We start from the raw sequence: 28000 nt of genomic DNA on the forward strand, positions 1-28000 counted from the left end.
GGGGAGGAGCGGATCCCCTGCTGCACCGCCAGAATACCTTTTGTCAGCACAAAAGGATACACATGGAACAGTTGTGGGTCACTATAAGACAGCAAACATGGGATCATCTTAGATCCTGTCTGAAAGGACTGGGTGGCATGACAGACTTTAGCAAATTCTAGGGGCTGAAAAAGGAGAACTGCATTTGCTTGTGAAAGGAACCAAAGATGAGTAGTTCATTGACGATGGAGTTGTAAAGGAACGCAGGATTGTCTTTAAGAATTAGCCTTTAAACATCTGATAGCATCACACAACATTGATCATCTACCATCGCAGCACTAGTAGGTAAAAAGTTTCCTGTTCCCCTTTACTCTTCTTCCTGCTAGGTTGGGGAGGGGAGGTTTAGAAGGAAGCCAAGGTGAAAAAAGAAGCCCACTGTCTCCAAATGCCAGCTTCTTGCTGGCAATAAACCAGAGCTGAACAAGGGGAGAAGCCTCAGCTGTAAATGATGTTTGGAATTTTAACTGAAAACATTCATTACTGAAATGACATTTTATGACCTGCACAGTAGGACTTTTTAAAACCTAAGAATGATCAGAAAAGTCACAACCCTATCCTCTATCTAGAATTTTCATCTAAAGACAGGAGAAGAGCTAGACCCAATGAATAAATCTAAATGGATAGTGGGAGAAAAAAACTAAGTTGCTTTCTAAGTATATTACAAAGTTGTGCTTATTCAACTTAACAATCATTCCCTCCAGGGTGGCTTTACCGCCTCTCTAGAAAGCTTCTCATCAACATATACAATTTGTTTTAAAATTCTGGCTAAGTCATATATTGGGTTGGCCAAAAGTCCATTCAGGTATTTCTGTAACATCTTATGGAAATACCTGAATGGACTCTTTTGGTCAACCAATGTAATTTAAACATAAAATCACCAAAAATTTGGAGTGCTTCCAAAGCTAAATAAAGTTGACCTGGAGATTGCATGCTTTTCTAGGTAGGTATTGAAGCAGCAGTACTATTTCCTACAATTAACTGCAATGACTAAATATTCATGTAAATAGCTTTCACCAATAGTCAAGCACTTGCAGTAGGCAAGAAGAAACAAATCCCTATATTTCACCCATCAAAATACAACAAATATTACAGAATGAACAAAGAAGACAAATATTCTTATTTAATATGAATGTTCTACTTATTAGAACTGAGAGCATCACTCATTTCCAGAGATAAATTAAATATACTATTTTCTATCATTAAGTAGAGTTTGGTATATGTGAACATTAATTTTACGGGGTAAATATGTTATTTTCCTTAATGCTGTACTTTCTAATAGAAATTGAATAATATAACTCCTTCAAAAAGATCTTACTTCAGAATCCAGGATGAAAAAACTCACAAGCAGAAAAGTCAGAGAAAGCATATACCTCATTTGAAAGACACCATATTTTATTGGAATTATTTTTCTGTGTTGTATGCAAACTGAACTTTTAAATTAAATCCAAGTACACCTTTACAATAATTCTAGAGTTGAAAGGCACAGTGCAAGTGTAAATCAACAAAATGCAAGTATTCAAATCAACAAAATTAAAAATTATTTTAAAAATTAATTTTAGCACAAAAATTTGTAAATTCAGAGCACTACACCATCACCAGAATATGTAGTTTGACACTTAATTTTTTCACATTCATCTTCAAGCTGGCTTTAAGACCATTATTATTATTATATTATTATTATTATTAACCCTAATATTGTGGAATGTTCAGCATTTATGTTTGGTAGTCAGACATATATGATCTGTATAACCACACGGAGTTGAATTTATTCAGACAAGTCAGTGAGTTTGTTATACTTCAACCTGGAGAGTCTAACTGACCTTAATGTAAGATGTGATGGAGGGAGTCTCCAATGCTGAACTGAGTACTAAGATCAACTAGCACTTTAGATGAAAACCTAAACAAAGCAGATGTGTAGATGCTTTCAAACAATGACTGTAAAATAGCAAACTGGATAGATATTCTTACTAACTAGACGCTGACAATTTCAAATCAAGAAATTACTAGCCACTCTAACAATAGAATGAGGGAATAAAAGAGGTTTTAGAACAGTCTTCCGGTCTTCCACTTCAATAGTTTTCACCAAAAAGAAAATATGAAATAACGTAATATATCCCAATTTCTGTGAAACAAAAACAGAAGAGATCTGTTGAAAACATGGAGCACATTCTTATTTCTAATTTGAAATCTCCTTTTAGGTTTTATGAGCTTTGAAATGCAAGTACAGCTTTAAAGCATCATAGTGGGTAATTATAGATGAATAATAATACAGGCTATATCCTAGGAGGCATCTGTAGGCGTTTTAATTGGAAATAAGCATTCTGAGATAATGCTAATAGCAGTGTAGAAAAATTAAGTTAAAAAGAATTCAAAGTGTAGGGAATCTTCCTGTGCTTTCTGGATTTTATTTTAATCATCTCCTCCACAGAGAATGAGCAGCACCTTCCTGTAGTCTCCGGATGTGTCACCCTGGTGGTGGGCGGGGGCAAGAAAAGCAGAGTTCAGTCAGAGAAACGGGCTTCAAAATAGAATATACAGCTCAAAGTCACCTAGGTTAACTTTTCCAATCTTGCCTGGATTTTTCTAGGAGAAGTGTTTTTTGTTTTTTTTTTATTTTTAAATGACATTTGTTATTTTTATTACAAAAAGAACACTTGTTCAATGTAGAAAATAAAGACATAAAAGAATATAAAGATCATCCCTAATTCCAACATCTAGAGATTACTATGCCTAACATTTTGGTTTTTGTATATCCTTCCTGACTTTTTTCTATGCATATAGATTCCTACATGATGAGATTGTAGTATTCATCTGTATTCTGCTTTTTTACTTAATATTGCTGATCTCCTATTATTAAATATTCCTCCACAACATCATTCCTTAATGGTTACAGAGTATTCCATTTTACATAGGTAAAATAATTTATTTGATCTCCCCCCATTGGATATTTATGTTGTTTCCAATTTTTCACTATTAAAAACACTGCTGTAATAAACATACATTTTTGTGCATTTTCTTAATGATTTATTCAGAATAAATTTTCATAAAATGGGAATGGCCAGATTAATGATCATGCATTTTCCTTTAGTATGGTTTGCAAAATAGCCTTCTAGAAAGAAGAAATAATTTTTCTGTAGAATTTTTCATGGTCTAAATAATAGATCAGTTTTTGTTAGTGCTTCATGGGTGACTAGAAAAGATGGGATTGGATTCAAAGTTTACTGTATATTATTCAAATCAACCTTAATACACCCTTGTTAATACTTTGCCTCATTGATCTGTCAAAAGATAAGGATGTGTTAAACATATCCAGCAAAGTATCCCCATCAACATCTTCTTCTGAAGTCTCAAGTTTCTTATTTGTATATTTGAATGCAATACTGTTTGGCACCTAAAGTTTCATGGTAATTTAATCTTGGTTGTAATGTGTAGCTTTTATCAAAATATAGTGATCCACTTTTTCTCTGTTTAATGCTTTTCCCCCATAAATTCTTTTTTTTTTTTCTTTCTGGTCATGCTGCACAACACGTGGGATCCCAACTAGGGACTGAACTCATGCCCCTTGCATCGGGAGCCGAGAGTCTTAACCACTGGACTGCCAGGGAAGTCCTGAATTCTTCTTTTTACTTTTAGTATAACCCCTGCTTTCCTTTTATTTGTCTAATGTTCTTTTCCCTGGCTTTTTCTTTTAAAGCTTCTTACATATCACTGTATTTCAGTTGTTCTTTATAAACAGTATGCAGTAGGATTTTGTATTTTTATCTAAACTGGGAGTTTATATATTATCATAACTTATGTTTTTAACCTCACTTCTATCTTTTTTCTATTATTTACATATTTTCTATTTCTATCCTGCTCCTTTTGGCAATTGTTATTGAATGGGCCATGGAGTCTTTATTTTTAGACTTTCCAGTGTTGTATGATATGAGTGTGTGTAAACACATATATTTGCATATTTATACATATACAAACACATAATGTAAATATATTTGTTGAGCTGTTTCCCCAAGTCAGTATTTTTTACCCCATCATTTTAGGGTCTGTGTAGTATTCCAATGTATAGATTTTCCATAATTTGAGTCATCCCCTATTGGTTAATAAAAATGAAAATAATATGTAATGAACTCTGTAACCACTAAGTAAGAATTTCCTGTTCCCCTCTTTCTCTAGCCCCTTATAACCTCTAGTGTACTTTTGGTCTCTATGAATTTACCTAGTCTAAATATTTCATGTAAGTAGAATCATATACAGTATTTGTCCTTTTGTGTCTGGTTTATTTCACTTAGCGTATTTCCAGAGTTCATCCATGTATCAGAAACTTCATTCATTTTATGTATGTATCTACCACACTGTAAACATTCATCTGTTAATGGACCCTTAGGTTGTTTTCACTTTTTGGTTATTATGAATAATGTTTACATTGGTGTACAACCTCGTTTTCATTTCTTTTGAGTATATACTTGGGAGTGGAATTGCTGGGTCATGTGGTAATTCTATGTTTAATTACTTGAGGAAGTACCAAACTGTTTTCCACAGTGGCTGCACCATTTTACATTCACACCAGCAATACACAAGGTTCCAATTTGTCCACATTGTCACCAACATTTGTTATTTTCCATTTTTGTTTTAATTTTAGCCATCTTAGTAGGTATGAAGATAGTCAAACCCTCTGTGATTTTTTAATTGGATTGTTTGTCTCTTTGCCATTGAGCTGTAGGAGTTCTTTATACATTCTGGATAGTAAACTCTTACTAGATATGATTTGTAAATATTTTCTCCCACTCTGTGCATTAGTGCACCTTTACCTTATTATTTCCCCTAAAGAAATTCCTAAACACTAACAATAGCTACATAAGAGGTATAGTTTATTTTTTAAACATTTATTGCCAAATCGCCTCCTAGGAAAGTTAGGCTAGTTTACAGCGCTTCTGTAATAGCTGGTGAGTTTTCCCCAAGCCTTTCTCAATGCTGGTTATGAGCTCTTTAAACTTTGTTAAGGTATTTAGTGAAAAATGATGATCCATTCTTATTTGTAATCTATTATGTATTAGTGAAATTAAACATTGTCCATATTTAATGTCCATTTTGTGTTTCATCTTTCATTGAGCTCATGTTTTCTTTTTGTTCAGGTTTTTCCTTTTGGATTTTTCCCCCCTTTTTCTTAGTAATTTGTACAAGCTCTTCAGATAGGGATATTAACCCTATATTATATGTTACAAATATTTTCCCATAGCTTCATTTACAGTCATCCTTGAATCTTAAAATTGTTTTACTTACAGCTAGCTATATTTCAGCACTGCAAAATAAAATGACCTCACAGATTGTACAGAAATAGAAACAACTTTCTGAATGCCTTGTAGACATAGTTACAAACTCTGCAGTTCAAATCACCCCGTAGCTACACCTCTCCAAGCTATGAGTAGGATTCAGAATATTTAATTCACAGATCAAATCCTGACTTGACATTTACTGTGCTGGCAACACCAGCTTCTAGGGACATGAGTCTTGGTTTCATATTCCTTGGCTTCATATTTCATGTTCCTTCTGGTTTCCTCAAAGAGCAAAACTGCAGTAATGAGGGGTTTTGAGCAATGTCAATCATTTCTCATTACTCCCCATGCCATGTTAGGACGTGATGTCTGGTGCCAGGTAAAGAACAGCAATCCAGGACAACTGTCGTGTTTTCCCTTATTTTCAGCAGACCTCAGCTGGCCCAGGATGGGGTTCTGGATGACTGATTCAATAGCTTACCTTTTATTGTAAGCAGGTAGAAATGGAAATTGTGCTCTTAAAACCATTCATTAAAATAAAATCTTTCTCTGTCTGGGATCCACATGAAATAATTACTATATTTAGAAGGCAAATATTTTCAGCTTCTCACCAGGCAGAGGTTTAAACATCCATGTGAAAGGAGACAGACTGGAAATATTTGAGAGTACCACTTTAAAGGGAAGGATATCTGACAAGAAGGAGATGATAGGAAGTGTCTAAATACCTAGGCCAGAACCTGCTCCTTTCATCAGGGTTTTCCCCTGGCTCCCGTGACCCACCTTGATGAAGGAGTATAGAGACTTTCCATAGAGTCTCTTGAAGTTTGCCCGGATGTCCAACATGTCAATCTCCGCTCGAGAAACCATCACTCTGATAAGGGTGTCGTCATCGGTGCCCAAGCCCTAAGGAAGAAACCAGATCCCTGCATAGAGAGCTGAGCTGGTTTTCAGACAGGGCCCTTCGTTAGGCTATCAAGGCAAGACTATGTATCAGTCTTCCATTGACACCCTTTGGACTACAACCTTAGGGGCCTGTGGAATATTGCCCCTCCTCACAGAGCTGAAGGCTTTCTCCAACTTATCTTTTCAACCCTCTGTGTGCTGACCAGAGGAGACCACCCTCTGCCCTTTTAGAGACACACCCTGTGTTCTCCAGCCTGCCTGCCTCACCTACAGTGATCCACCCACCATGTCATCCTTCCCTTCACAGCTTCACCATCCTTCCTACCATGTAAAATCCTCTGATATAAAACTTCCTTTAAGGTTCTGCTTAAATATACCACTTCCTTATAAATTCATTTTTGATCCTCACCCCCAAACAAGCATTTTTAAAAATACCCTTTCCTTTGTGTCCTTATGATATTTGGATCCTCAGTGACTGTCTTACATTTTGTTTTGTTCTTATGGCGTTTTGCACATACCTGCCTTCCTGTCTAGAACTCCTGCCTTCCTGTCAAGGCTAGAAGCTCTCTGAGAGCAAGGACAGACTTTGATCTCTCTTGCCCCTCAGCAAGAGTGCTTGCACAGAGTACCATTCATGGTTAGGAGCTGGGGCTCTGAAGCCCGTCTGCCAGTGTTGGCATTCCTGCTCCATTAGGACCCTGAGCAAACTGCTTAGCCTCTTTATGCCTCAGTTTTCTCAACTATAAAATGGAAGTTGCTAATGGTACCTGCCCCACAGAGCTGTTGTGGGGATAAAATTATACATATAAAGCATTAGGAAGAGTGATCACACATTATAGAAGTACTCAGTACATATTATCTAGCATTATTATTAGCAAGCACTCCGTGAAGTATTTGAAGAATTGAACTGAATAGCTCAAGCTGATTTTGGCTACTTTGTGTGGGGTATGTAAATAAGCATATGAAGGTGGACATATAAGACCCTCAGAGCCATTCAGACACCAACAACAAGGCCATTTACCTTCATGGATTTATAAAGCCTTTCAGCAAAATATGCAGATTTGTTCCTCATGCACTTTACTGTCAAGAGATTAAAAAAAGAAATGAAAAACTTACAGATAAAATCTACGAGAAAAAAGTGACAGTTGTTCCCATTGTTTCTACAAGGTCTGAAATAGTATCTCTTGATTGTTTTGTTGAAAAAATGTAGCCAACAATGTTTCATGAGCATAGGCTATGCTAAATGCATTTTCACAGGTGGAAAGTACCCTCAATTTATTGTCAAGTTCCTGAAGAAATACTTAATAAAGGCCATTAAAGCAAAGGCACCAAAAAATTTCAAACAGATTATTGTTATCTGTACCATATGAAATAGTTATTAGTTCTAACCATTCACAGACTTGCAAGAAGCAGCTAGTATAGGATTAACCTTTCCATGTACTGAGATATAAAGGCACAAAGGATATAAAAATATATAAAGCCACATGGTATAATAACAATGTATATAGTATTTTTCACTTAAAATTCTGGCTCGCACATCATGAGTGCTTTTAAAAAATTTTTATCCCTGAAAAAAAATTTCTACAACCCATGATGACAAATTGAGAACAAGAAGGAAAGCTTGTAAAAGTTTGTTTTTCCACTCCCCACTCCCTACCAGCTTACCTATGGCCAGCAGAGCATCTTCAAAGCTGCCAGATGTTTCAGATTTAATACTCTGTTCAATATCCTTTTGTGCTATCCTTTTGTATTCATCAAACACTACAAACAATAACAAAATGAAATTATAAAAAATAAAAAAAAGAATAGAGGAAACTAAAATGTTTAAGAGAAAGAGCATTTTTAACTAGACTATACTGATCATTCTCTAGCATTTTTCAGGAGGAAACTAGTTAGCAATGTGGGTGAGAACCAGGGTGCCTATGACAAGTGGAATGGGCCAGAGATGTGGAAGGAATGTTGCGAATCTTGGAAGACGTAAGGCAAGTCATTTTCCTTCTGTGGGACTCTGTTTTCTCCGCATAAAGTGGAGATTACCTCTGGAGAGATACACTTTCTTAGCAGAATGTGTCTCTTCTTTAATTTTTGCCTTGATAATCACCTGTATATTCATCTTCCTTTCAGCTCATCAAAACTAGAGCAATTCCTATTTACATTACAATAGTCAAGACATGGAAGCACCTAAATGTTCATCAACAAGTGAATGGATAAAGAAGATGTGATATATATAAATACACACACACAATAGAATATTTCTCAGCTATCAAAAAGAATGAAATAATGCCATTTGCAGCAACATGGATGGACATGGAGATTATCATACTAAGTGAAGTCAGAGAAAAACAAATATTATATGATATCACTTATAAGTGGAATCTAAAAAAATGATACAAATAAACTTATTTATACAACAGATGCTGATTCAAACATATAGAAAACAAACTTATGGTTACTAAAAGGGAAATGTGGGGGAGGGAAAAATTAGGAGTTTTGGATTAGCAGATAAAAACTACTATATATAAAATAGATAAACAACAATATCCTACTGTAGAGCACAGGAAACTATATTTGGTATCTTGTAATAACCTATAAAGGAAAAGAATCTGAAGAAGAATATATATACATGTACACATACACATAACTGAATCACTTCTGTATAGTGGAAAGTAACACAACATTGTCAATCAACTATATTTTTTTTAAAAATTAGAGCAATTCAACCTTTTCTAAACTTAGTCACATTTGATAATATCTGGTTGCATCTTTTAATAGACTTTAACATAACTAAAAATTCTCTCCTTTCTTAACAAATATTTTAAAATGTTAAGGATCTTCGCATGTGTCGCAGTAGTAAAGAATCCAGCTACCAATGCATGAGACATGGGTTCAATCCCTAAGTAGGGAAGATTCCCTGGAGGAGGAAATGGCAACCCACTCCAGTATTCTTGCCAGGAAAATCCCATGGGTGGAGGGGCCTGGTGGACTGCAGTCCATGGGGTTGCAAAAAGCCAGACACAACTGAGCAACGAAGCGCACACACACACTTTAAAATGTTATGTACATATTTTCCTCTCTTGCTGCCTCCTCCGGAGCCTACTTAGTGTGTGTATCTGTTTTATCTTCTTAACACTGCTTTCTTTGGAATGCTATCCCACAACCCCATCAGTCATTCTCACAGGACTGTCAAACCAGGGACACTCCATTCACTGAACATATATCATAAGCTCTAAAAACTGAGTGAGCAGTTCATTCAACTAGGACCAATCAGCCTTACTCTCCTGGATATTTTTTGACTGAGCAGACCATGAGGATGGCTAAAAGCACAGTAATTTTTAACCTCAGAGAATGTAAGCATCACCTGGGAAACCCGTTAAACTACTTGGGTGTCACTCTCAGAAATTCTAAATCAGCCTATCTGAAGTAGAGGCTCAAGAATCAGCATTTTAATTTTATTTTTACTTATTTTTGCCTGTACTGGGTTTTGGTTGCTGCACCTGGGCTTTCTCTAGTTGCAGTGAGGGGGAATTATTCTCTAGTTGCAGGGCTCGGACTTCTCACTGCGGTGGCTTTTCTCCTTGCGGGGAGCACAGGATCTAGGGAGTGCCAGCTCGGCAGTTGTGACACACGGGCTTAGCTGCTCTACGGTATGGGGAATCTTCCCAGACCAGGGATGGAACCCACGTCCCCTGCATTGGCAGGCGGATTCTTGGACCACCAGGGAAATCCAAGAATCAGCATTTTTAATGAAAACCTGATTTTTGAAAACTCTGCCTTAGAAATAAATCCATGACTCCCTTCTACTGAGATTTCCCAGAACTGCCTCGAGAGAGCTGTTCAGCTCTCTTCAGTACAATGGACTGCTAGCATTTTCCATTTCATTTTTATCCCATTCTATATTGTCTCCTCTTTTCCTATGTAATTATGTAATGTGTATCACTTGGAATTAAAAAATCCAATTGACACATTTTCTAAACCTCAGTTTTCTCTACTCTAAAATGGGGAAAAGAAGAGAAGTGAAAGGCAAAGGAGAAAAGGAAAGATATATCCACCTGAATGCAGAGTTGCAAAGAACATCAAGGAGAGATAAGAAAGCCTTCCTCAGTGATCAATGCAAAGAAATAGAGGAAAAGAATAGAATGGGAAAGACTAGAGATCTCTTCAAGAAAATTAGAGATACCAAGGGAACATTTCTTGCAAAGATAGGCACAATAAAGGACAGAAATGGTATGGACCTAATAGAAGCAGAAGATACTAAGAAGAGGTGGCAAAGAATACACAGAACTATACAAAAAAGATCTTCATGACCCAGATAATCACGATGGTGTGATCAATCACCTAGAGCCAAACATCCTGGAAAGCGAAATCAAGTGGGCCTTAGAAAGCATCACTCTGAACAAAGCTAGTGGAGGTGATGGAATTCCAGTTGAGCTATTTCAAATCCTAAAAGATGATGCTGTGAAAGTGTTGCACTCAATATGCCAGCAAATTTGGAAAACTCAGCAGTGGCCACAGGACTGGAAAAGGTCAGTTTTCGTTCCAATCCCAAAGAAAGGCAATGCCAACGAATGATCAAACTACTGCACAATTGCACTCATCTCACATGCTAGCTTTCCTTGTGGCTCAGCTGGTAAAGAATCCACCTGCGATGCAGGAGACCTGGGTTCGATCATCCCTGGGTTGGGAAGATCCCCTGGAGAAGGAAAAGGCTACCCACTTCAGTATTCTGGCCTAGACAATTACATGAACTGCATAATCCATGGGGTGGCAAAGAGTCGGACATGACTGAGTGACTTTCACTTTTCTTTCTTTCACATGCTAGCAAAGTAATGCTCAAAATTCTCCAAGCCAGGCTTCAACAGTACATGAACCATGAAATTCCAGATGTTCAAGCTGGATTTAGAAAAGGCAGAGGAACCAGAGATCAAATTGCCAACATCCGTTGGATCATCAAAAAAGCAAGAGAATTCCAGGAAAACATCTATTTCTGCTTTATTGACTATCCCAAAGCCTTTGACTGTGTAGATCACAATAAACTGTGAAAAATTCTTAAAGAGATGGGTATACCAGATCACCTGACCTGCCTCTTGAGAAATCTGTATGCAGGTCAGGAAGCAACAGTTAGAACTGGACATGGAACAACAGATTGGTTCCAAATAGGGAAAGGAGTACATCAAGGCCATATATTGTCACCCTGTTTATTTAACTTATATGCATAGTACATCATGAGAAATGCTGGGGTGCATGAAGCACAAGCTGGAATCAAGATTGCCAGGAGAAATATCAAGAACATCAGATATGCAGATGACACCACCCTTATGGCAGAAAGTGAAGAAGAACTAAAGAGCCTCTTGATGAAAGTGAAAGAGGAGAGTGAAAAAGTTGGCTTAAAGCTCAACATTCAGAAAACTAAGATCATGGCAAATGGGGAAACAGTGTTAACAGTGACAGACTATTTTTTTGGGCTCCAAAATCACTGCAGATGGTGACTGCAGCCATGAAATTAAAAGACACTTGCTCCTTGGAAGAAAAGTTATGACCAACCTAGACAGCATATTAAAAAGCAGAGACGTTACTTTGCCAACAAATGTCTGTCTAGTCAAGGCTATGGTTTTTCCAGTAGTCATGTATGGATGTGAGAGTTGGACTACAAAGAAAGCTGAGCGCCGAAGAATTGATGCTTTTGAACTGTGGTGTTGGAGAATACTCTTGAGAGTCCCCTGGACTGCAAGGAGATCCAACCAGTCCATCCTAAGGGAAATCAGTCCTGAATATTCATTGAAAAAACTGATGCTGAAGCTGAAACTCCAATACTTTGGCCACCTGATGCAAAGAACTGACTCATTGAAAAAGACCCTGATGCTCCCTGAAGGCGGGAGAAGAAGGGGAGGATGGATGATGGCATCACTGACTCAGTGGACATGAGTTTGAGTAAATTTCGGGAGTTGTTGATGGACAGGGAGGCCTGGCGTGCTGCAGTCCATGGGGTCGCAAAGAGTTGGAAATGACTGAGCGACTGAACTGAACTGAAAATGGGGAAAATAATGTCTGCTTTCATTGTTATGTTGCAACAAACAATACTTATAATATACTAAGCACTGCACCTGGAAGATAGATTTTAGTTATTATGAATCCTCACTATTGTTGGTTGGTAATTAAACTATGATGTTTGTTCAAATAATGCTTAAAAGATTTTCTTCCAGTGGCTTACAAGCACAAGTTACACTACTGACTTGTGCCTAGAAGCGAAAATTGTTGAAAATATATTAATATTTCCATTAAATCCACTTCTGAGGACATGCAGTTCCTGAAAAGTATCACCAGGGGGAGATGTGCTTTATTAATAATCAGGCAAGGGAAGGCAAAAAAATAGGGAGCTGAATCAGAAGTTGGTGCATCTGATGATGCTTGCATGCTCAGTCGTGTCTGACTCTTTGCAACCCCATGGACTGTAGGATGCCTGGCTCCTCTGTCTGTGAAGATTCACCAGGCAAGAATACTGGAGTGGGTTGTCATTCCCTTCTCCAGAGCATCTTCCTGACTCAGGAATTGAACCTGGGTCTCCTACATTGGCGGGTGGATTCTTTCTGAGCCACCTGGGAAGCCCTGGATCTGATGATAGTTCATGACATTTAATAACTGGAATAATCACTTACTGTCAGTGTGGAATACCTGAAATAATTCCAACTTTCAAATATATTGTAATTTTAAATTATTTTTTAAAGTTTTCAATTTAGCAAACTCTTTCGCCTCAAATTTCTCACCAGTTTTGTAAACTGTGAGTGATTATAAGGGCATGATGAGTTTATAAAATTAGGATATAGCATAAAGACCTAGACAGCTTATATAAAACATGAAATATCTTACTAAACCTTTATCACTGTTTACAGGAAGAAAATAAACCAGACAACAAATATTCTACAGCTGTATAGTGCCTTTTCCCCAAAGAACTCAAAAGTACATTACAAAGACTAGCATTATCAGAAGCAAAACAGAAACTTTACACATAGGAAATAAAATTTGAAATTATCCACTCTTCATCTTATGCAACAAACCCACTAAAGTAATCACTTCTATTAGCTTTTACAACTTGGATGTTAAACAGGAATAAATGTCAACCAATATTTCTATTTTAATACTTGCTGATGTACTAAAGATTTTGTCTTATATAACTAAATTTAAATAGAGCTACTTTAGAAAAAAAGATTGACTATGAAAGTGGGTGAAAGTGAAGTTGCTCAGTCGTGTCCAACTCTCTGTGACCCTGTGGACTGCAGCCTACCAGGCTTCTTGGTCCATGGGATTTTCCAAGCAAGAGTACTGGAGTGGGTTGCCATTTCCTTCTCCAGACTATGGAAGTGAGTTTCCTACAAACAGGAACGCCAAACCTCTATGAACATATCTGCTGCTGCTGCTGCTAAGTCGCTTCAGTCGTGTCCAACTCTGTGCGACCCCAAAGACGGCAGCCCACCAGGCTCGCCCGTCCCTGGGATTCTCCAGGCAGGAATACTGGAGTGGGTTGCCATTTCCGTCTCCAGAACATATCTGCTAATTACTCATAATTAATCTTCCAGCAATTGACTCTCATGCATATCATTGCACTCAACAGTTCTCAACCTAAGACATTTAAGACAGTTCAGTACAATTAGTAAAGTACTTTACACCAAGTAAAGGAAAAAAGGTTATCAGTTATGGGTAATATCATTTTCACTATCTTTCAGATAGTTTCTTTAGAAAAAAAAGCAAGTGCCTTACCATGCAACAGATGATTTCGATTCCGAGAACAGAGAACAGTTAGAAATTTCACCTCATCTGTCCCCCATTTCTTCTCTCCAGCCTCATACAGGTCCTGAAGCCAAACAAAGCACGAGTTTAAAACACAACAGAGAAGGTGCCAAAACATCTGTAAATACTTCCAGAACTTCAAAGAGCGGGAGTTGGCTTAGTTTTATTTTCCTGGTGACGGGGGTAGAAGTGGTGTTGGCAGTGAGTGGAAATGACTCAGGATTTTTCCTTAGGTATAAGACTAATGGAACTCTATGATACCTCCCGGAGAGTCACAGCAAACATGCAGACTTCGTGGTTTGTCTTAAGAACCAAAAGGAATGCTTGACTTGGGCTGTTCCATATGGTAGCCACTAACTACATGTGGCTATTTGAATTTTAATTAACTACAGAAAATTTAAAATTCAACCCCCCAGCCATACTAGCCACATGTCAAGTGCTCAATGGCCACATGTGGCTTAGTGGTTACCCATACTAGACTCAGAAGGTGTAGAACATTTTCAACATTAAAGAAAGTTCTATTGGACAACACCACTCTAGAATGACCTGTGATTTACTTCTCTCTAGTGGCAAGTGGCTTCTCTCCCCACTGTTCATTTATAACCAGCAGCTGGCTTGTTAAATTTCTCAAAATACCCTTCACTGATACATTTTGTCACTCCTTGGGCTTACCTCAATCTACTTAGCTGTTTGTTCACTTCCCTCTCTACTGCCACATGATTAAAGAGTCAGTTCTCAGGATCATGGAATTTTATCATTTTACAGTTGATTTACAATGTTGTGTTAATTTCAGGTGTTTAGCAAAATGAATCAGTTATACATATACACACTCTTTTCTAGATTCTTTTTCCCATACAGAGGACTGTGGAATTTTATTTTTATTTATTTATTTATTTTGGACTGCGGAATTTTAAAGCTGGGAGGACACAAAAGGTTTATCTAGTTCAGTGTTTCTCAAATCTGATTCTCAGCAGGCTTGTGAGTGCTTCAATCAATAAAGTACAGTGGCGGCGACACTGATTTCTGAGGCTAGGTCATAAAGCTCAGGCAGCTTTGGTTCTCATGGAATGCTGGCTTTCTAGGTGGTCCCTCTTGAAAGGCAGCTGCCATGCTCTGGGAAGCCCACGCCACCTGAAGAGGCCACAGGTACGAGACCCTTTCGAAGCCTGAGGTGAGCCCCGTGTTCATAGCCCAGACACCAGACACAAGTGATGGAGACTCCTACCCCCAGCCGTTTGAGCCACCTCTAGCAGTTCAAGTTTTCCCAGCTAAGACCTCTGACATTATAAGCTTGAGGTAGTTCTTACACAGCAATTGTAACTAGAACATGTGGGCAAACAAGGAACTTTCCATCTCTCACAGAATGATACTTTTGTAAAATACCAGAAAAACTAACTTGAAAAGGGTAAAGTTTTAGTTATGGGTAGAAAACGGTATCTTTTTGTGTTAGTTTTTTAAATAACTAGTGAGGTTGGTCATTTTTTGGTGTATTTGCCATTTCTATTTTTCTTTTTTTTTTTTGAGTTGCCTGTTAATGTCCAATGTCTTTTTTTTTTTTTTTAAAGAAATGGGGCATTCCTATTCAGAACAAATATGAATAAGTTTCAATAACAGTATTGAAACTGTAGTTTACTTATATATTTTCATATTAAGCTTACTATACATAGGGTGAAATTTCTCCCCATTCTGTCATTTGATCTTTAATTTTGTTTGTGGTATTGTTTGGTAAAACAATTCTTTCTTTTTAAAATTTAGCCAAACTACCAATCCTTTTCCTTTATGGTTTCTATCTTAAAAGAAAATGCATACAAAATCCTTTTCTAGTTCCAGATTTAAAAAGAATATTTAACTTTTTTATACTACTTTTATGGCTTACTTTATTTATGCTAAAAATTTCAATCTATCTGGAATTTATTATGCTGTCAGGTAAAAGCTGGGATCTAACTTTATTATTGCTCAAATGGTTAGCCAATTTTTCCAACTCCACTGAGTAACCTGTGCTTTCTTCACTGACTTGAAATGCATATATTCTGTATATATTTCTGTATATTCTCACATAGGCCTTGTTCTGCTCTTAGACTTTCTAATTATTCCGTTGACTTCTCCCTATCTTATACCAGGACCACATGCTTTAATTCATTTGTACATTTATTATACATTTAACTATGTATTAGGGCAAGTCTGTCCATACCCTTCTTGTTGAGATTCTAATCTCCACTGTCTTTCCTCTATAGTCCTCATCTTACGTGATTGTTTTGTCTTTTTTTTCCCCCTGAAAATTGGAGGCATTTTCAGCATTGCCTTCGACAACAATGACTGTTTTGTGCAGTGTCATTTCTGATCAGTGCTGCTTCTAATAAACGTTTATTCTGTCTTTCCTTGTTTCTTTTTAGAATATTTATTTATTTTTGGCTGCATCAGGTCTCAGTTGTGACACACGGGCTCTAGAGCACAAGGGTCAATAGTTGCGGTGCTCGGGCTTAGTTGCCCCTCGGCATGAGGGATTTTAGTTTCCCACAGGGACTGAACCCTAGTCCCCTGCATTGGAAGGCAGATTGTTAACCACTGGATCGCCAGGGAAGTCTCCTTTCCTTGTAAGAACACTTCCCCTCCGCTCATCTAGCCTTCTCTTTATCTCTGCTTGCCTTCATGCAGTTCCATTTTCAGCTCCATTATTTTCTCATTGCATCTTTTTTTTTTAAAGCTCTTGTTTAGGTAATTAAAACCTGTCATTCCCTTGTATGTCAGGATCCAGAGCAATCTGAAATCTGTCTCTTCCTTAAAGTGAGCCCCTGTTTGCCTCCCTTTGAGCCCCAGTTTCTTCACGGGCCATAGTATTTGAGTTGAGATTAGTGGATGTTCATGATCTTTGATCTTGAAATGATAAACAGACCTGGTTTTCTCCACACAACACGGTGCAGTGGATTCTTCTTTGAGCTCCTCACTTTTCATCTGGATGAATTTCAATCAGGAGGACTTGCTGCAGGTCCAGTGGAGGCGGCTGAGACACAGCCCAAGTCTTCCCTGAGGAGTTTCTCCATTTGCAGGAAGCCACTCTATTTCCATCAGGGGCAGTGTGTGTGTGTGTGTGTGTGTGTGTTAACTTCTTTTCTGGGGCAGCAATGACTCTCCGGCATCCTTGGCCCAGCTTTGCTGCCCATCTGGCATGGTTTCCAGTTTTGATGCAGATTTTTCTCTAATTTTGTATTTCCTGGTTTGTTTTCCAAAGTGAATCAAATATGTGCCAGATTCTAACAAAAGCTCTGAAGGGCATTTTCAATGTGCTTTTAATACATTATAAATTTCTTTTTCAAGTAGGAATTCTGAACACTACCTGTTATTTCCTTGGGTGTGGTTTTCATCATAAGAATAGATAAAATTGGACATTTAGCTTCTCTATATTTTAAATTTTCTACCTTTGATAATAAATTACTACCTAATTTCCCCTGTCCTGATAATTCTTTTCATCACAAACTAATTTACTTGCCTCAAAATCCAGTTCCATAATACCCAAAGTCTGCAAATGGCCCTTTGCTGATGCAGCTTAAAGAACAAAGGCTGACCAGATTTTCCTCTTGTTTTATTTTGGAAGAAGAGTGGAAACCTTGGAGAGTGGTTCTTAAATTCTTTGTTTCTTTGTAAGACTTGGAGGATACAGAAAAATGAGTTCTAGGCCTTCCAGCTTCCCCCAGCCCATATTTGTTGTTAAGCACCTTTTCACCTGGTCACTTACAAGGAGAACTATGCTCCTTGAAGGACTCCCAAATATTTGTTAAATTGCATGGTTTTGTTGTGTTTTTTAAAAATTAGGTATAATTGACATATAACATTATGTTAGTTTCAGGTGCAGAACATAATAATTTGATATTTGTGTACACTGTGAAATGACCCCTCCCACAATGAGTCTACCATTGGTAGACACAATGAGTTTTACCATCTGGCACCACATATAATTACAAAGTATTTTTTCTTATGATAAGGACTCTTAAGATCTATTCTCTTCGGAACTTTCAAGTATGCAATATAGCATTATTGTTTTTTAACACAATTTTATTTATTTACTTTTGGCAGCACTGTGCAGCATGCAGGATCTTAGCTCCCTAACCAGGGATCAAACTTGTGCCTGCTGCAGTGAAAGTAGAGTCTTAACCACTGGGCCGCCAGGGAAGTCCCCAGTATTATTAACTGTAGTTACCATGCTGTACATTACACCCTCATGACTTATTTATAACAGAGTCTGTACTTTTTGACCTCCTTCACCCGTTTTGCCCACCTCCACCCCTGCCTCTGGCAACCACCAGTCTGCTCTCTGTATCTATAAGATTGTTTTTTCCTTGGTTGTTGTTTGTTTGTTTCAATTCCACATGTAAGTGAGATCATATAGTATTTGCCTTTCTCTTTCTGGCTTATTTCAGGTAGCATAAAGCCCTCTAGATCCATCCACATTTTTGCACATTTTAAGATTTCACTGTTTTTATGGCTAGAGAGCATTTTTCTATTCATATATACGACAATTTCTTTCATTCATCTGTTGATGGGTACTTAGGTTGTTTCTATTTCTTGGCTATTGTAAATAATACTTTTGTGACTAAGGCGGTACATATGTCTTTTTGAGTTAGTGTTTTCATTTTTGAGGGGCAGATAGCAGAAGTGAAATTGCTGGATCATGAATTAGTTCTATTTTTATTTTGTTTGAGGAAACTCCATACTGTTTTCCATAGTGACTGCACCAATTTACATTCCCACCAACAGTGAATGAAGATTGCCTATTCTTCACATCCTTGCCAACACTTGCTGTTTATTGTGTTTTTGATGACAGCCATTCTGACAGGAGTGAAGTGATATCTCATTGTGGTTTTGACTTGCATTTCTCTGATTACTAATGATGTTGAGCATCATTTCATGTGTCTGTTGGACATCTGGATGTCTTTGGAAAAAATGTCTATTCAGATCTTCTGCCCATTTTAAAACTGCATTGTTTGGTTACTTCTGTTAAGTTGTACAGGTTCTTTTTATATTTTAGATATGACTTTTTATCAGATATATGATTTGAAAATATTTTCTCTCATTGAATAGGTTGCCTTTTCATTTCGTTGATGCTTGCTTTTGCTGTGCAGAAGCTTTTTAGTTTGATACAGTCCTACTTGTTTATTTTTACTTTTGTTGCTTTAGCTTTCAGTGTCAGATTAAAAAAATCATTGCTAAGACCCATGTAAGGCAGCTTATCACATATGTTTTCTTCTAGGAACTTTATGGTTTCAGGTCTTACTTTGAAGTCATTAATTCATTTTGAGTGAATTGTTATGTATACAGTAAGGTAGTCGGTTCTGGTTCATTCTTTTGCTTAGGGCTATTCAGTTTTCCCAACAAAATTTATTGAAAAGACTATCTTTTGCCCATTGTATATTCTTGGCTCCTTTTTCATAAGTTAATTGACCATATATGTGTAGGTTTATTTCTCAGATTTCTCTTCTATTCCATTGATCTGTATGTCTGTTTTAATGACAATACCAAACTCTTTTGATTACTGTAGCTTTGTAATATGAATTACATGGTTTTAAAAAATCATACAGACCTAGAGTCAAGGAGCCCAATTCCACCAGTTACGTAATCTTATACAAGTTATATAAATCTGAGAATCAGTCTCATAGTCTATAAAACAGAAGTAATATCTACTTCACAGATTTATTATAAGGAAAAAATGTAAAGTAGTTAGCACAATGCCTAGCACCTGGCAAGCCCACAAAAAAAGTGACAGTGGATATAATGTTTCAGGAATAAATTGCTCACTAACTCTTCATTTAAATTCAGGATTCAGGATAAGAAAGTTGTGGTACATATAGACAATGGAATATTACTCAGCCATTAAAAAGAATGTATTTGAATCAGTTCTAATGAGGTGGATGATACTGGAGCCTATTATACAGAGTAAAGTAAGTCAGAAAGAAAAACACCAATGCAGTATACTAACACATATATAAGGAATTCAGAAAGATGGTAATGATGACCCTATATGCGAGACAGAAAAAGAGACACAGATGTAAATAACAATCTTTTGGACTCTGTGGGAGAAGGCGAGGGTGGGATGATTTGAGAGAATAGCATTGAAACATGTATATTATCATATGTGAAACAGATCGCCAGTCCAGGTTTGATGCATGAGACAGGGTGCTCAGGGCTGGTGCACTGGGACAACCCTGAGGGATGGAATGGGGAGGGAGGTGGGAGGAGGGTTCATGATGGGGAACACATGTACACCCATGGCTGATTCCTGTCAATGTATGGCAAAAACCACTACAATATTGTAAAGTAATTAGCCTCCAATTAAATAATAAATTAATTTAAAAAACTAAATTCAGGATTCACCTGGGCTATGGAGGTTCCTTCCAGTGTGCCCCCAAATGTTCTCCTAGAGGTAGCTGAAATGCACATAAGCATCTGAGAGTTTTAATACCTTCTCCTTCCTCGAAACTTCTGGATTGAAGGCAATTTCCTGTATCTCTTTATGGGATGGGCCTCCCTGAGTCTTCAGAACTCTTAGGATTTATATACTTCTTTCACTTCTAGTGAAAGAAAAAGGTTCTTTCCTACACAATCCTGAGTGCTTCATGGTTGTTCAGTCGTTAAATTGTGTCTGACTCTTCGTGACCCCATGAAGTGTAGTATGTCAGGTTCATCTCTTCTCCACTATCTCCTGGAGTTTGCTCAAATTCAGGTCCATTGAGTCAGTGATGTGATCTAACCATCTCATCCTCTGCTCCTAGTCCTGAATGGGACAAATCTCTCTCTAAGGTCACATACTGGTTAACAAAGTCTAGATCCAAATTGCATAGGTTCAAATCCCGGTTCTGTGATTTATTATCTATGGGAACTTGAGCAAGATATTGACTTCTCTGAGCCTCAATTTCCTTGTCCATAACATGGGAATAGCAATACTTAAGTTCATAGGGTTATTATAAGGAATCAATGACATACTTCATATAAAGAGTTTAGAACAGTGTTTGGCCCCTGGTAAGGACAAAACCAGGTCCTTACTAGATTTTATTAGTTATTATTTTTAGCGTTATCTGGTCACAGTGAAAACACGATTAGTTGGTTTCAGGGCAGCCATCAGTGGGCTGGGTACCAGGGAAGCAACTGCCTCTTAGGGTTTGGTATTAGTTTTACCCATTTTACATAGGTTGTATTAAATGTTCTCTTTGGGGAAGTAAAAATGTGAGGTCAACAAAGCATAGGCAGGTCCCTTTATCACCTAGTGATTCAGAAGACACTCTGTGATTCTGTGGGGGCAGCCACACCATGGTCCCAATGTTAGAAAATCTGGAACCCAGGGATGCTTATATACTGATGCCCCAAACCAGCCCCAAGCCCCAGGTATCTCTGCAAGAAACTTCTGCTATTAAAGGCACCTATGGGGATCTTTTTTCATAACAAATCCCAGCCTGACCAATATTCACTGAAATATAAGAAGATGTCCACCAACTCGGCGTGTCTCATTGGCAAAAGAGAGGAAAGAAGCTTCAGTTCTACTCACCTGGGCATCCTGTCTCACGAGAGCATCATCCAGATAATTGCTTTCATCCCTGCCTCCCTGAGGATGAGAAAAACAAACCACAGAGACTGAGAGAGGATCCAAGAAGATCTGGGTGCCCTGATAAGACAGAATGTCTGGGAACCCAAGGACAGGGTAATTAGATGGAAGGGGCATGAGTGCAGTTTAGGGAGAAAGGACAGATGTCCTCAAATGTGTTTGCGTTACGCCCATGGCTCTGATCTGATCAAACAGAGGGCAAGCCTGGTGTGGCTCCCTGATGTTGTGTGGGTGTCTCTGACAGTTGAAGGGGCAGGAGGACAAATATGGCCTGGTGAGTGCTCTTCCCAGGACCACAACCCCCCTTTTCCTCCCCTTCCTCCACTCCCATGTTTTCTCAAGCTAGCTGACGTATGTCTCCCTAACTGGCAACTTTATGCTGATCAACACTGCCACATAGGAGCTGGGGAAAGAGGAGAATCAAGAGACTCTGGGGCCAACTGTGGGGGCCTGAGGAGCACCCCAAAGTGCCCTGTCCCTCACCAACACCAGGAGGGCAGGACTGAAAGGTAGAGGAATGGCCAAGTGTGGCAAAATGGGCTACTTTTCTCTGGTTTGTTACACTATTTTATCGCTAGGCTATTCCAATGTGTTACAATCTAGGCATGGCTCTGCAGTGGTAAATCTGGGAGGAAAAGAAAAAATGGGTAGGAAGTAAGAAATGCAGGCTGGTTGGGACTTCCCTGGTGGTCCAGTGGTTAAGAATCTGCCTTCCAAACCAGGGGACTCAGGTTCGATCCCTGGTTGGGGAACTAAGATCCCACATGCTGCAAAGCATCTAAGCTCGAGTGCAACAACTACTGAGCCTATGTGCTCCAGGCCCCGTGCCACACCTAGGAAAGCCCGCACACCGCAGCCAGAGAAGATGGCATGCCGCAACGAAGAGCCCCACACACAAAGAAGACCCGGCACAGCCAAAGCAAAAAAATAAAATAAAATGAAGAGAAAAGCAGGCTGGCATGATTATGTAAACATCAGCGACACAGCAAAGTGGGAGTTGGAGATGCTTTCCAGGCTTCCGCTTTGGTTGTTGGAAAAACAGAAACAATAGTAATAGAACAAGATGAGGGAGGAAAAAGAGTTGGTTTGGAGGCAAAATGAGTTCAAGTTTAGTTTAGGAGGACTGGGCGGACAGAAGGAGGTGATGGCAGAATATCCACAAGGAAACAGGGAAAAGGCAGTGAGAAAAGAGAGCCTCACACTCTGGAAGGAGGTCAGGCCTAAAGATAAAATTGTGAAGTGGTGTGAAATGCTTGTAAATCCATCTTTCTTTTCTGGCATCTCTGCCCCGACACTGGCCCAGACCTGCTTTTTTCATGATATCTGGAATACCAAGGTAACCTCCTGCCTGGGCTCCCCTCCTCCAGTTCAATTCATTGGACACACCGCTATCACATTACTCTTCTAAGACGTTCCAATCACATCACTCTACTGCTCCAAAACCTTCAGAGGCTCCCCACAGCTCTCCAAAAAGAAAAAGCACAAACTCCTCAACATGGGACCCCAGTTCATTTTCCGGCTCAGCCAACTGTTCCCTGAACCCGCTCCGTGTTTCCTGACTCCTTGTCTTGTCCTCACTGTTCTTCCTGCATGGAATGTACCCACACACACCTGTGCCTCTTGAAATTCCAGCAACCCTCCTGGTCCTCTCTCAGCCAGCACCTCTGCCATGAAGCCTTTTCTGTTTCTGCAACCAAAATCTCTCCTTGAACCTTTCTTCTACTCTGTGCCTCTTTTTTGGCACATACTTTCATGCTTTTATTAGAGCAACACATGGGCCTGCTAGATCCACTTCTGACAATATAAATTCTTAAAGCCCAGGACTGCCTTTTAACCACATTCCTAACTTTCAATGAGTAATGATTGTCTGGCATATATTAAGTACTTGTATGTATAAATGAGAAAAAAATGGAGATGCAAGATTAGCTAGAGTCTTTAAAGGAGAGAATATAAAACAACAGAGAGGCTTCAGAAAAACACAGGGAAAAATTCCCATTTGGGAGGTTGAAAGGTTGAGAAAGGCTGGAAGAGCGGGTAGAGAGTGAATGTCTCAGTAAACCACCCCCCCACCCCCATCAAAGGTGGGAGCGACTCACGGCGGACAGAGACACCAGCACGCGCTGGAACATGAATGACGTGTCAGAGCGAATATCATCTTCAAGGCTGCGCCCATATTCTAGCAAGAGAGTCAAATTAGTGACATCAGAGTAAAGATCCCTGCCCAAACCCGGGTCACATCCCAGAGTATTCCATCCTCTCCTGGACCAGCCTGATTACTGAAGCAGCTCATCATGAGGTTCTTCAGCCCATACACAGCTGATGAAAAACTAAAGTCTTGGTAAAATGGTCAAAATAAGTTGATGGTTAGAGCAGAAGATAAATGATTAGAGCAGAAACAAGATGCTCTTGTTGCTTAAATTGGGGGTTGAGAAGGCGGGGCTGTGATCCCCTCTTTTGTGGTTCCTACTGTCTAGGGACCTGTCCTGAATGTGGTTTGCAGTGACACGCAGAACAGGTTAAGCAGCACGAGGAAAGGCAAACTGCGTGGAGGCTCTGAACCTGTGTTTGGGGACAAGCAGCGGGCTGTCCGCAGGGAGAAGACCACAGGGAGTCAGCACTAGAACCAGACTCCCAGGTTTCGAATCTCCCACTCTGAACCTCTACCAAAACACTCTTACTGTTTTGTTTTCTTTCTACTGAACTGTACATTTATTACAGAAAACTTAGGAAAAACAAAATGAGTTAAATGAAGTGGTGGGGGGGGGAGGCAGGGAACAAAACCTCATCTAATCACTCAGAAATAATAATCATTGATAACATTTTGGTGAGTATCCTTCCTCATTTTCCCCACATCACATATTATTTTTGTTTCTTTAAGAAATGGGATCACAACATCTCATTTTATGATATGTCTTTTTCCCTTATCCATATAACATACCACTCATTGTAGTTTAATAATATCCTCCAATATACATTTTGATGATTATGTTGTATGGATGTGCTGTATTTTGTTTAGCCACTCTGTTGGACATTTTAAGCTAATATAGATGACACTGTGGGATCTGAACCTTTGGACATTTTTTATTATATTCTTAGGTCAAAAAGGCATGCCTCTTTTAAAGGCTCCTCATACGTACTGTCCTCTGGAGATTTTTAAGAGGGGAGTATTGCCACTGAGCGACTGAACTGAACTGAACTGACTGCCACTGAAGGTGGTTGCAGGACCTACAGCCTAGTCTGAAGGGAAGAAGTTGAGGAGACTGCTCCTCCAGGTCAGTCCCTGGAATGCTGATTCAGTGGTGCCACCACATTTGAATAAACACCTTTGATTCTCTGCTTGATACTAAAGAGCAGCTTTCCAGCTTTCAGGGTAATAAACACTTCACTGCATAGCCTAAGAAGAGTGGCAGGTACACCTGAGGAGTCTCGAAAAGCCAACAGTCATTTGGATCAACAGGGATCTGCCTGAGAGCGGAACTTGTAGCTGAGGCTCCCTCGTGGTCAGTGTCTCAGTGGGTAACCTCCCACTTCCAGTCTAGTTCTCAGAGGACAGGGCCTCCACCAAGGCCTCTGAGGATGCTACATACGCAGCTGGTAGGTCTGGTTTATGCGCCGGATCTCCTCAGGCGTCCGGGAGGCCAGGATCTCAATCAAGCAGCCCTCATCCGTGCCAGCTCCCTAAATGTAAAAGCCAGAGGAGAGGGCGTTATGAGTCAGGTTACCAAGTTGAATCCCAGACACAGGAGGAATACAACCAGAAATCTGCAGAGAATAAAGACAACTCACCTAGTTCCAGCAATAGGATTTGCTCATTTTTAACTTTCCTATCCAAATTCCAACATGTTTATTAGTCATAACAAACATTTCACGGGCTGTTTTTGGGTGTTGGTTAGGAATAGCTTCCATCCTCTGCAGGTTTTGTCTTGCCTTGGTCTCCCCTGTACTTTTCCTTTGAAGGACAGAATCTTCTTCTGGCAAAGGCTGTTATCTCTGTTTCCCAGTGACTAGCCCAGAACCTTCCATGAGCCTGAGTGTTCACTGACGTGAGGGGGGAGGGCAGTCCTAGCTGAATTTTGTACTTGGTCGCTAAAAATCGGCAGAGCCTGGCATAGGGCATAGTGGCTCCAGCATCTTGGAAGGCTGAGAACTCTTGACAGGTTCTGAGCTTACAGCAGACCAAGAGGCCCTCACAGTGTCAGTCAAAAGTTCCACTTCTCAAAAAAGGAGCTAATATGGCAATAAATTGTCTGGAGTTACACCACAAGCACAAGTATAACCACTCCCCAGTGGGCCACCGGGAAGAAAGAATTTCTTCACTTTTAGGGAAACAACTTTGAAGTTACAGTTGCTAGATTGTAATGTCCTGTTTTCAAGTTGTCTTAAATGAAGGAAAATCCTTCCCCCATGCCCTCCTCCTCCACGCTCTCAGGCCTCGGTCATGGCTTCTTGAGAAAGCCCGGCAGCGGTCCTCCTTTGCACCCCCAGCCCCAAGAGCAGGAGGAGAGGAGCACAAACCTTCATCGCCTTTCGCAGCTCCTGCACATCGTACAGCACCGTGGGCGTCATCATCCCCAGGATCACCTGCTCGAAGTTGCCACTCAGCTCCGACTTCAGGTCGTCCAACAGGTCCTGGGACACAAGGAAGTGCTCCGCTTAACTGCTCCAGTAACAGAAACCAGCCGCCCTCGGTGAGGTCCAGGGATGGCTGAGGTCTCCAGGACCCTCTCAGGGGGCTCACGTCCTCGAAACCCTCTTCATAAGAACACTAAGACGTGGGGATCTGACATTACACCCTCATCCCCTCCCAGCTGTCCTGTGGAGCTTGCCAAAGGCTGCGCAGCACATCTACAGATCCACAGTTATGTGAAAAGGCTTTGAAAATACTCCTCCCCTTCCCGACTACCTATCTGTACAAGACCAAGTTTTCTTCCTACTGTAACCAACACCAGGTATCGCAACAAGGTGAATGCAGAAGCACATATGAGAATCTAGCTGTCTTGCATTCAGCAGACATTAGAGAGATTTGAAAATGTAAAACAACACCAATCTTCTCACAACTATTTTTTTGTTTTGGAATATTAAGCTATTTTTCCTGAAATTGTTATTTTTGCTAGCATGTAATGAGTTTTTATTGTTTTTAAAATAAGTTAACAAATACTTAGTTTTAAATATCCTCAGTGTTAATTTCTAATACAGTCAATATTAATAGGTGTAACCAGCAAAAACAAAAAAGTCTTCAATAATTTAAGAATGAAAGGGGCCCCAAGATCAGTGTGTTTGCTCACTTATGAACACACCCTGAATATATTTCCAAGTCAGTATCTACCTACAATATTTTTAACAGCTGCAGAAATTTCTATATGTAGATGTAATATAATTTCTTTTATCAATGCCCTGTTTCTATTTTTTTACTATTCTTCTAAATAGGCATTTAGTTGCAGTCTTGTAATCATTCATGATTAATTCTTAAGGCTCAATTGTTAAAAAGAAATGTAATAATTACTTGGACAAAGGACCAAATTCTAAAGACATTTAGTCACATTTCCTCTTACAGGTCAGAGAGTTTAAGAACCTGCTTAAGATCAACTAACTAGTAAGGAGGCAATTTGCTTTCAAGTTCAGATCGCAGATTCTCACAAACCTGAGTCCAAAACACTGTATTTTAATCTATTGTACCTATTTTTATGTTAATCCACATATATCAAACAGATGAATGAACAAATAAATTAGCATTCAGTCAATCTGCTAAGGTTGCTCATCTTAACAAACTGCTGTCAGATCAGCTTAGTTCTGAAGCTGAATGAATCAACCCCAAATATGTAGCCACACTTTAGCTCACACACCACAGGCATGTTCATTAAACTTCTTTGGGGATTCAGGAGACTTTAAAATGCCCAGAAGATAGTCCAAGCAACCTGATGGATAGAATCTTGTTTTCTGCTGGTGCCCAGCCAAGGTTGGCATGTAGATGCTCCCTGGAAGAGCTGAGCCAGGCCCGTCCTGCCCAGCAGCTTAATGCCTGTCTTTGGGAAGCAGCCTCATCTGACTAGCTTTTATAAATTATCTAGGAACAGAAATACTTATCATGGAGTTAACAGCACCTGAGACCTGGAGGCACTCACTGATAACGTTTACTCAATAAAAAGATTGTCTAGTCACACAGATAGGCTTTCAGTGATATGAAAAGACTGGGTGAATGACTCTGGTAAGTGAGCTGTTGGAAACGAAACTGAGACAGGGTTCCTCAGGGGTGTGGGATTCAAAGCAGAAGGGGAAACATGGTGAGTGAACCACCTCTGAATGCACAAGCCAGTAAAATGCACACACATATATACTCACACACACAGAACCCCATTCTATAACTGGCAGGGATCAATTGAGGATCATTCAAAGGAATGAATATATGCCACAAATC

At 39.3% G+C, this 28000-nt stretch overlaps 1 protein-coding gene across 3 annotated transcripts in view; it reads right to left on the reverse strand.

The window, feature by feature from the left end:
- Window positions 1-1410: 1410 nt before the first annotated feature.
- The window catches only part of ANXA4 (annexin A4), a 70920-nt gene continuing 44330 nt past the window's right edge, over window positions 1411-28000 (reverse strand). For all 3 annotated transcript variants that reach the window (XM_043468978.1, XM_043468976.1, XM_043468977.1), the window contains exons 5-13: window positions 26101-26214; window positions 25173-25263; window positions 23682-23761; window positions 21529-21585; window positions 13965-14058; window positions 7878-7973; window positions 7234-7292; window positions 6090-6212; window positions 1411-2508 (exon numbers count right to left, since the gene is read on the reverse strand). In XM_043468978.1, the coding sequence (XP_043324913.1) occupies window positions 2449-2508; window positions 6090-6212; window positions 7234-7292; window positions 7878-7973; window positions 13965-14058; window positions 21529-21585; window positions 23682-23761; window positions 25173-25263; window positions 26101-26214 (774 nt within the window). In that variant the 3' untranslated portion in view covers window positions 1411-2448. The remainder of the gene's footprint in view (window positions 2509-6089; window positions 6213-7233; window positions 7293-7877; window positions 7974-13964; window positions 14059-21528; window positions 21586-23681; window positions 23762-25172; window positions 25264-26100; window positions 26215-28000) is intronic.

Source organism: Cervus canadensis, chromosome 5, assembly GCF_019320065.1.
Source record: "Cervus canadensis isolate Bull #8, Minnesota chromosome 5, ASM1932006v1, whole genome shotgun sequence".
In the NCBI taxonomy this organism is placed as follows: domain Eukaryota; kingdom Metazoa; phylum Chordata; class Mammalia; order Artiodactyla; family Cervidae; genus Cervus; species Cervus canadensis.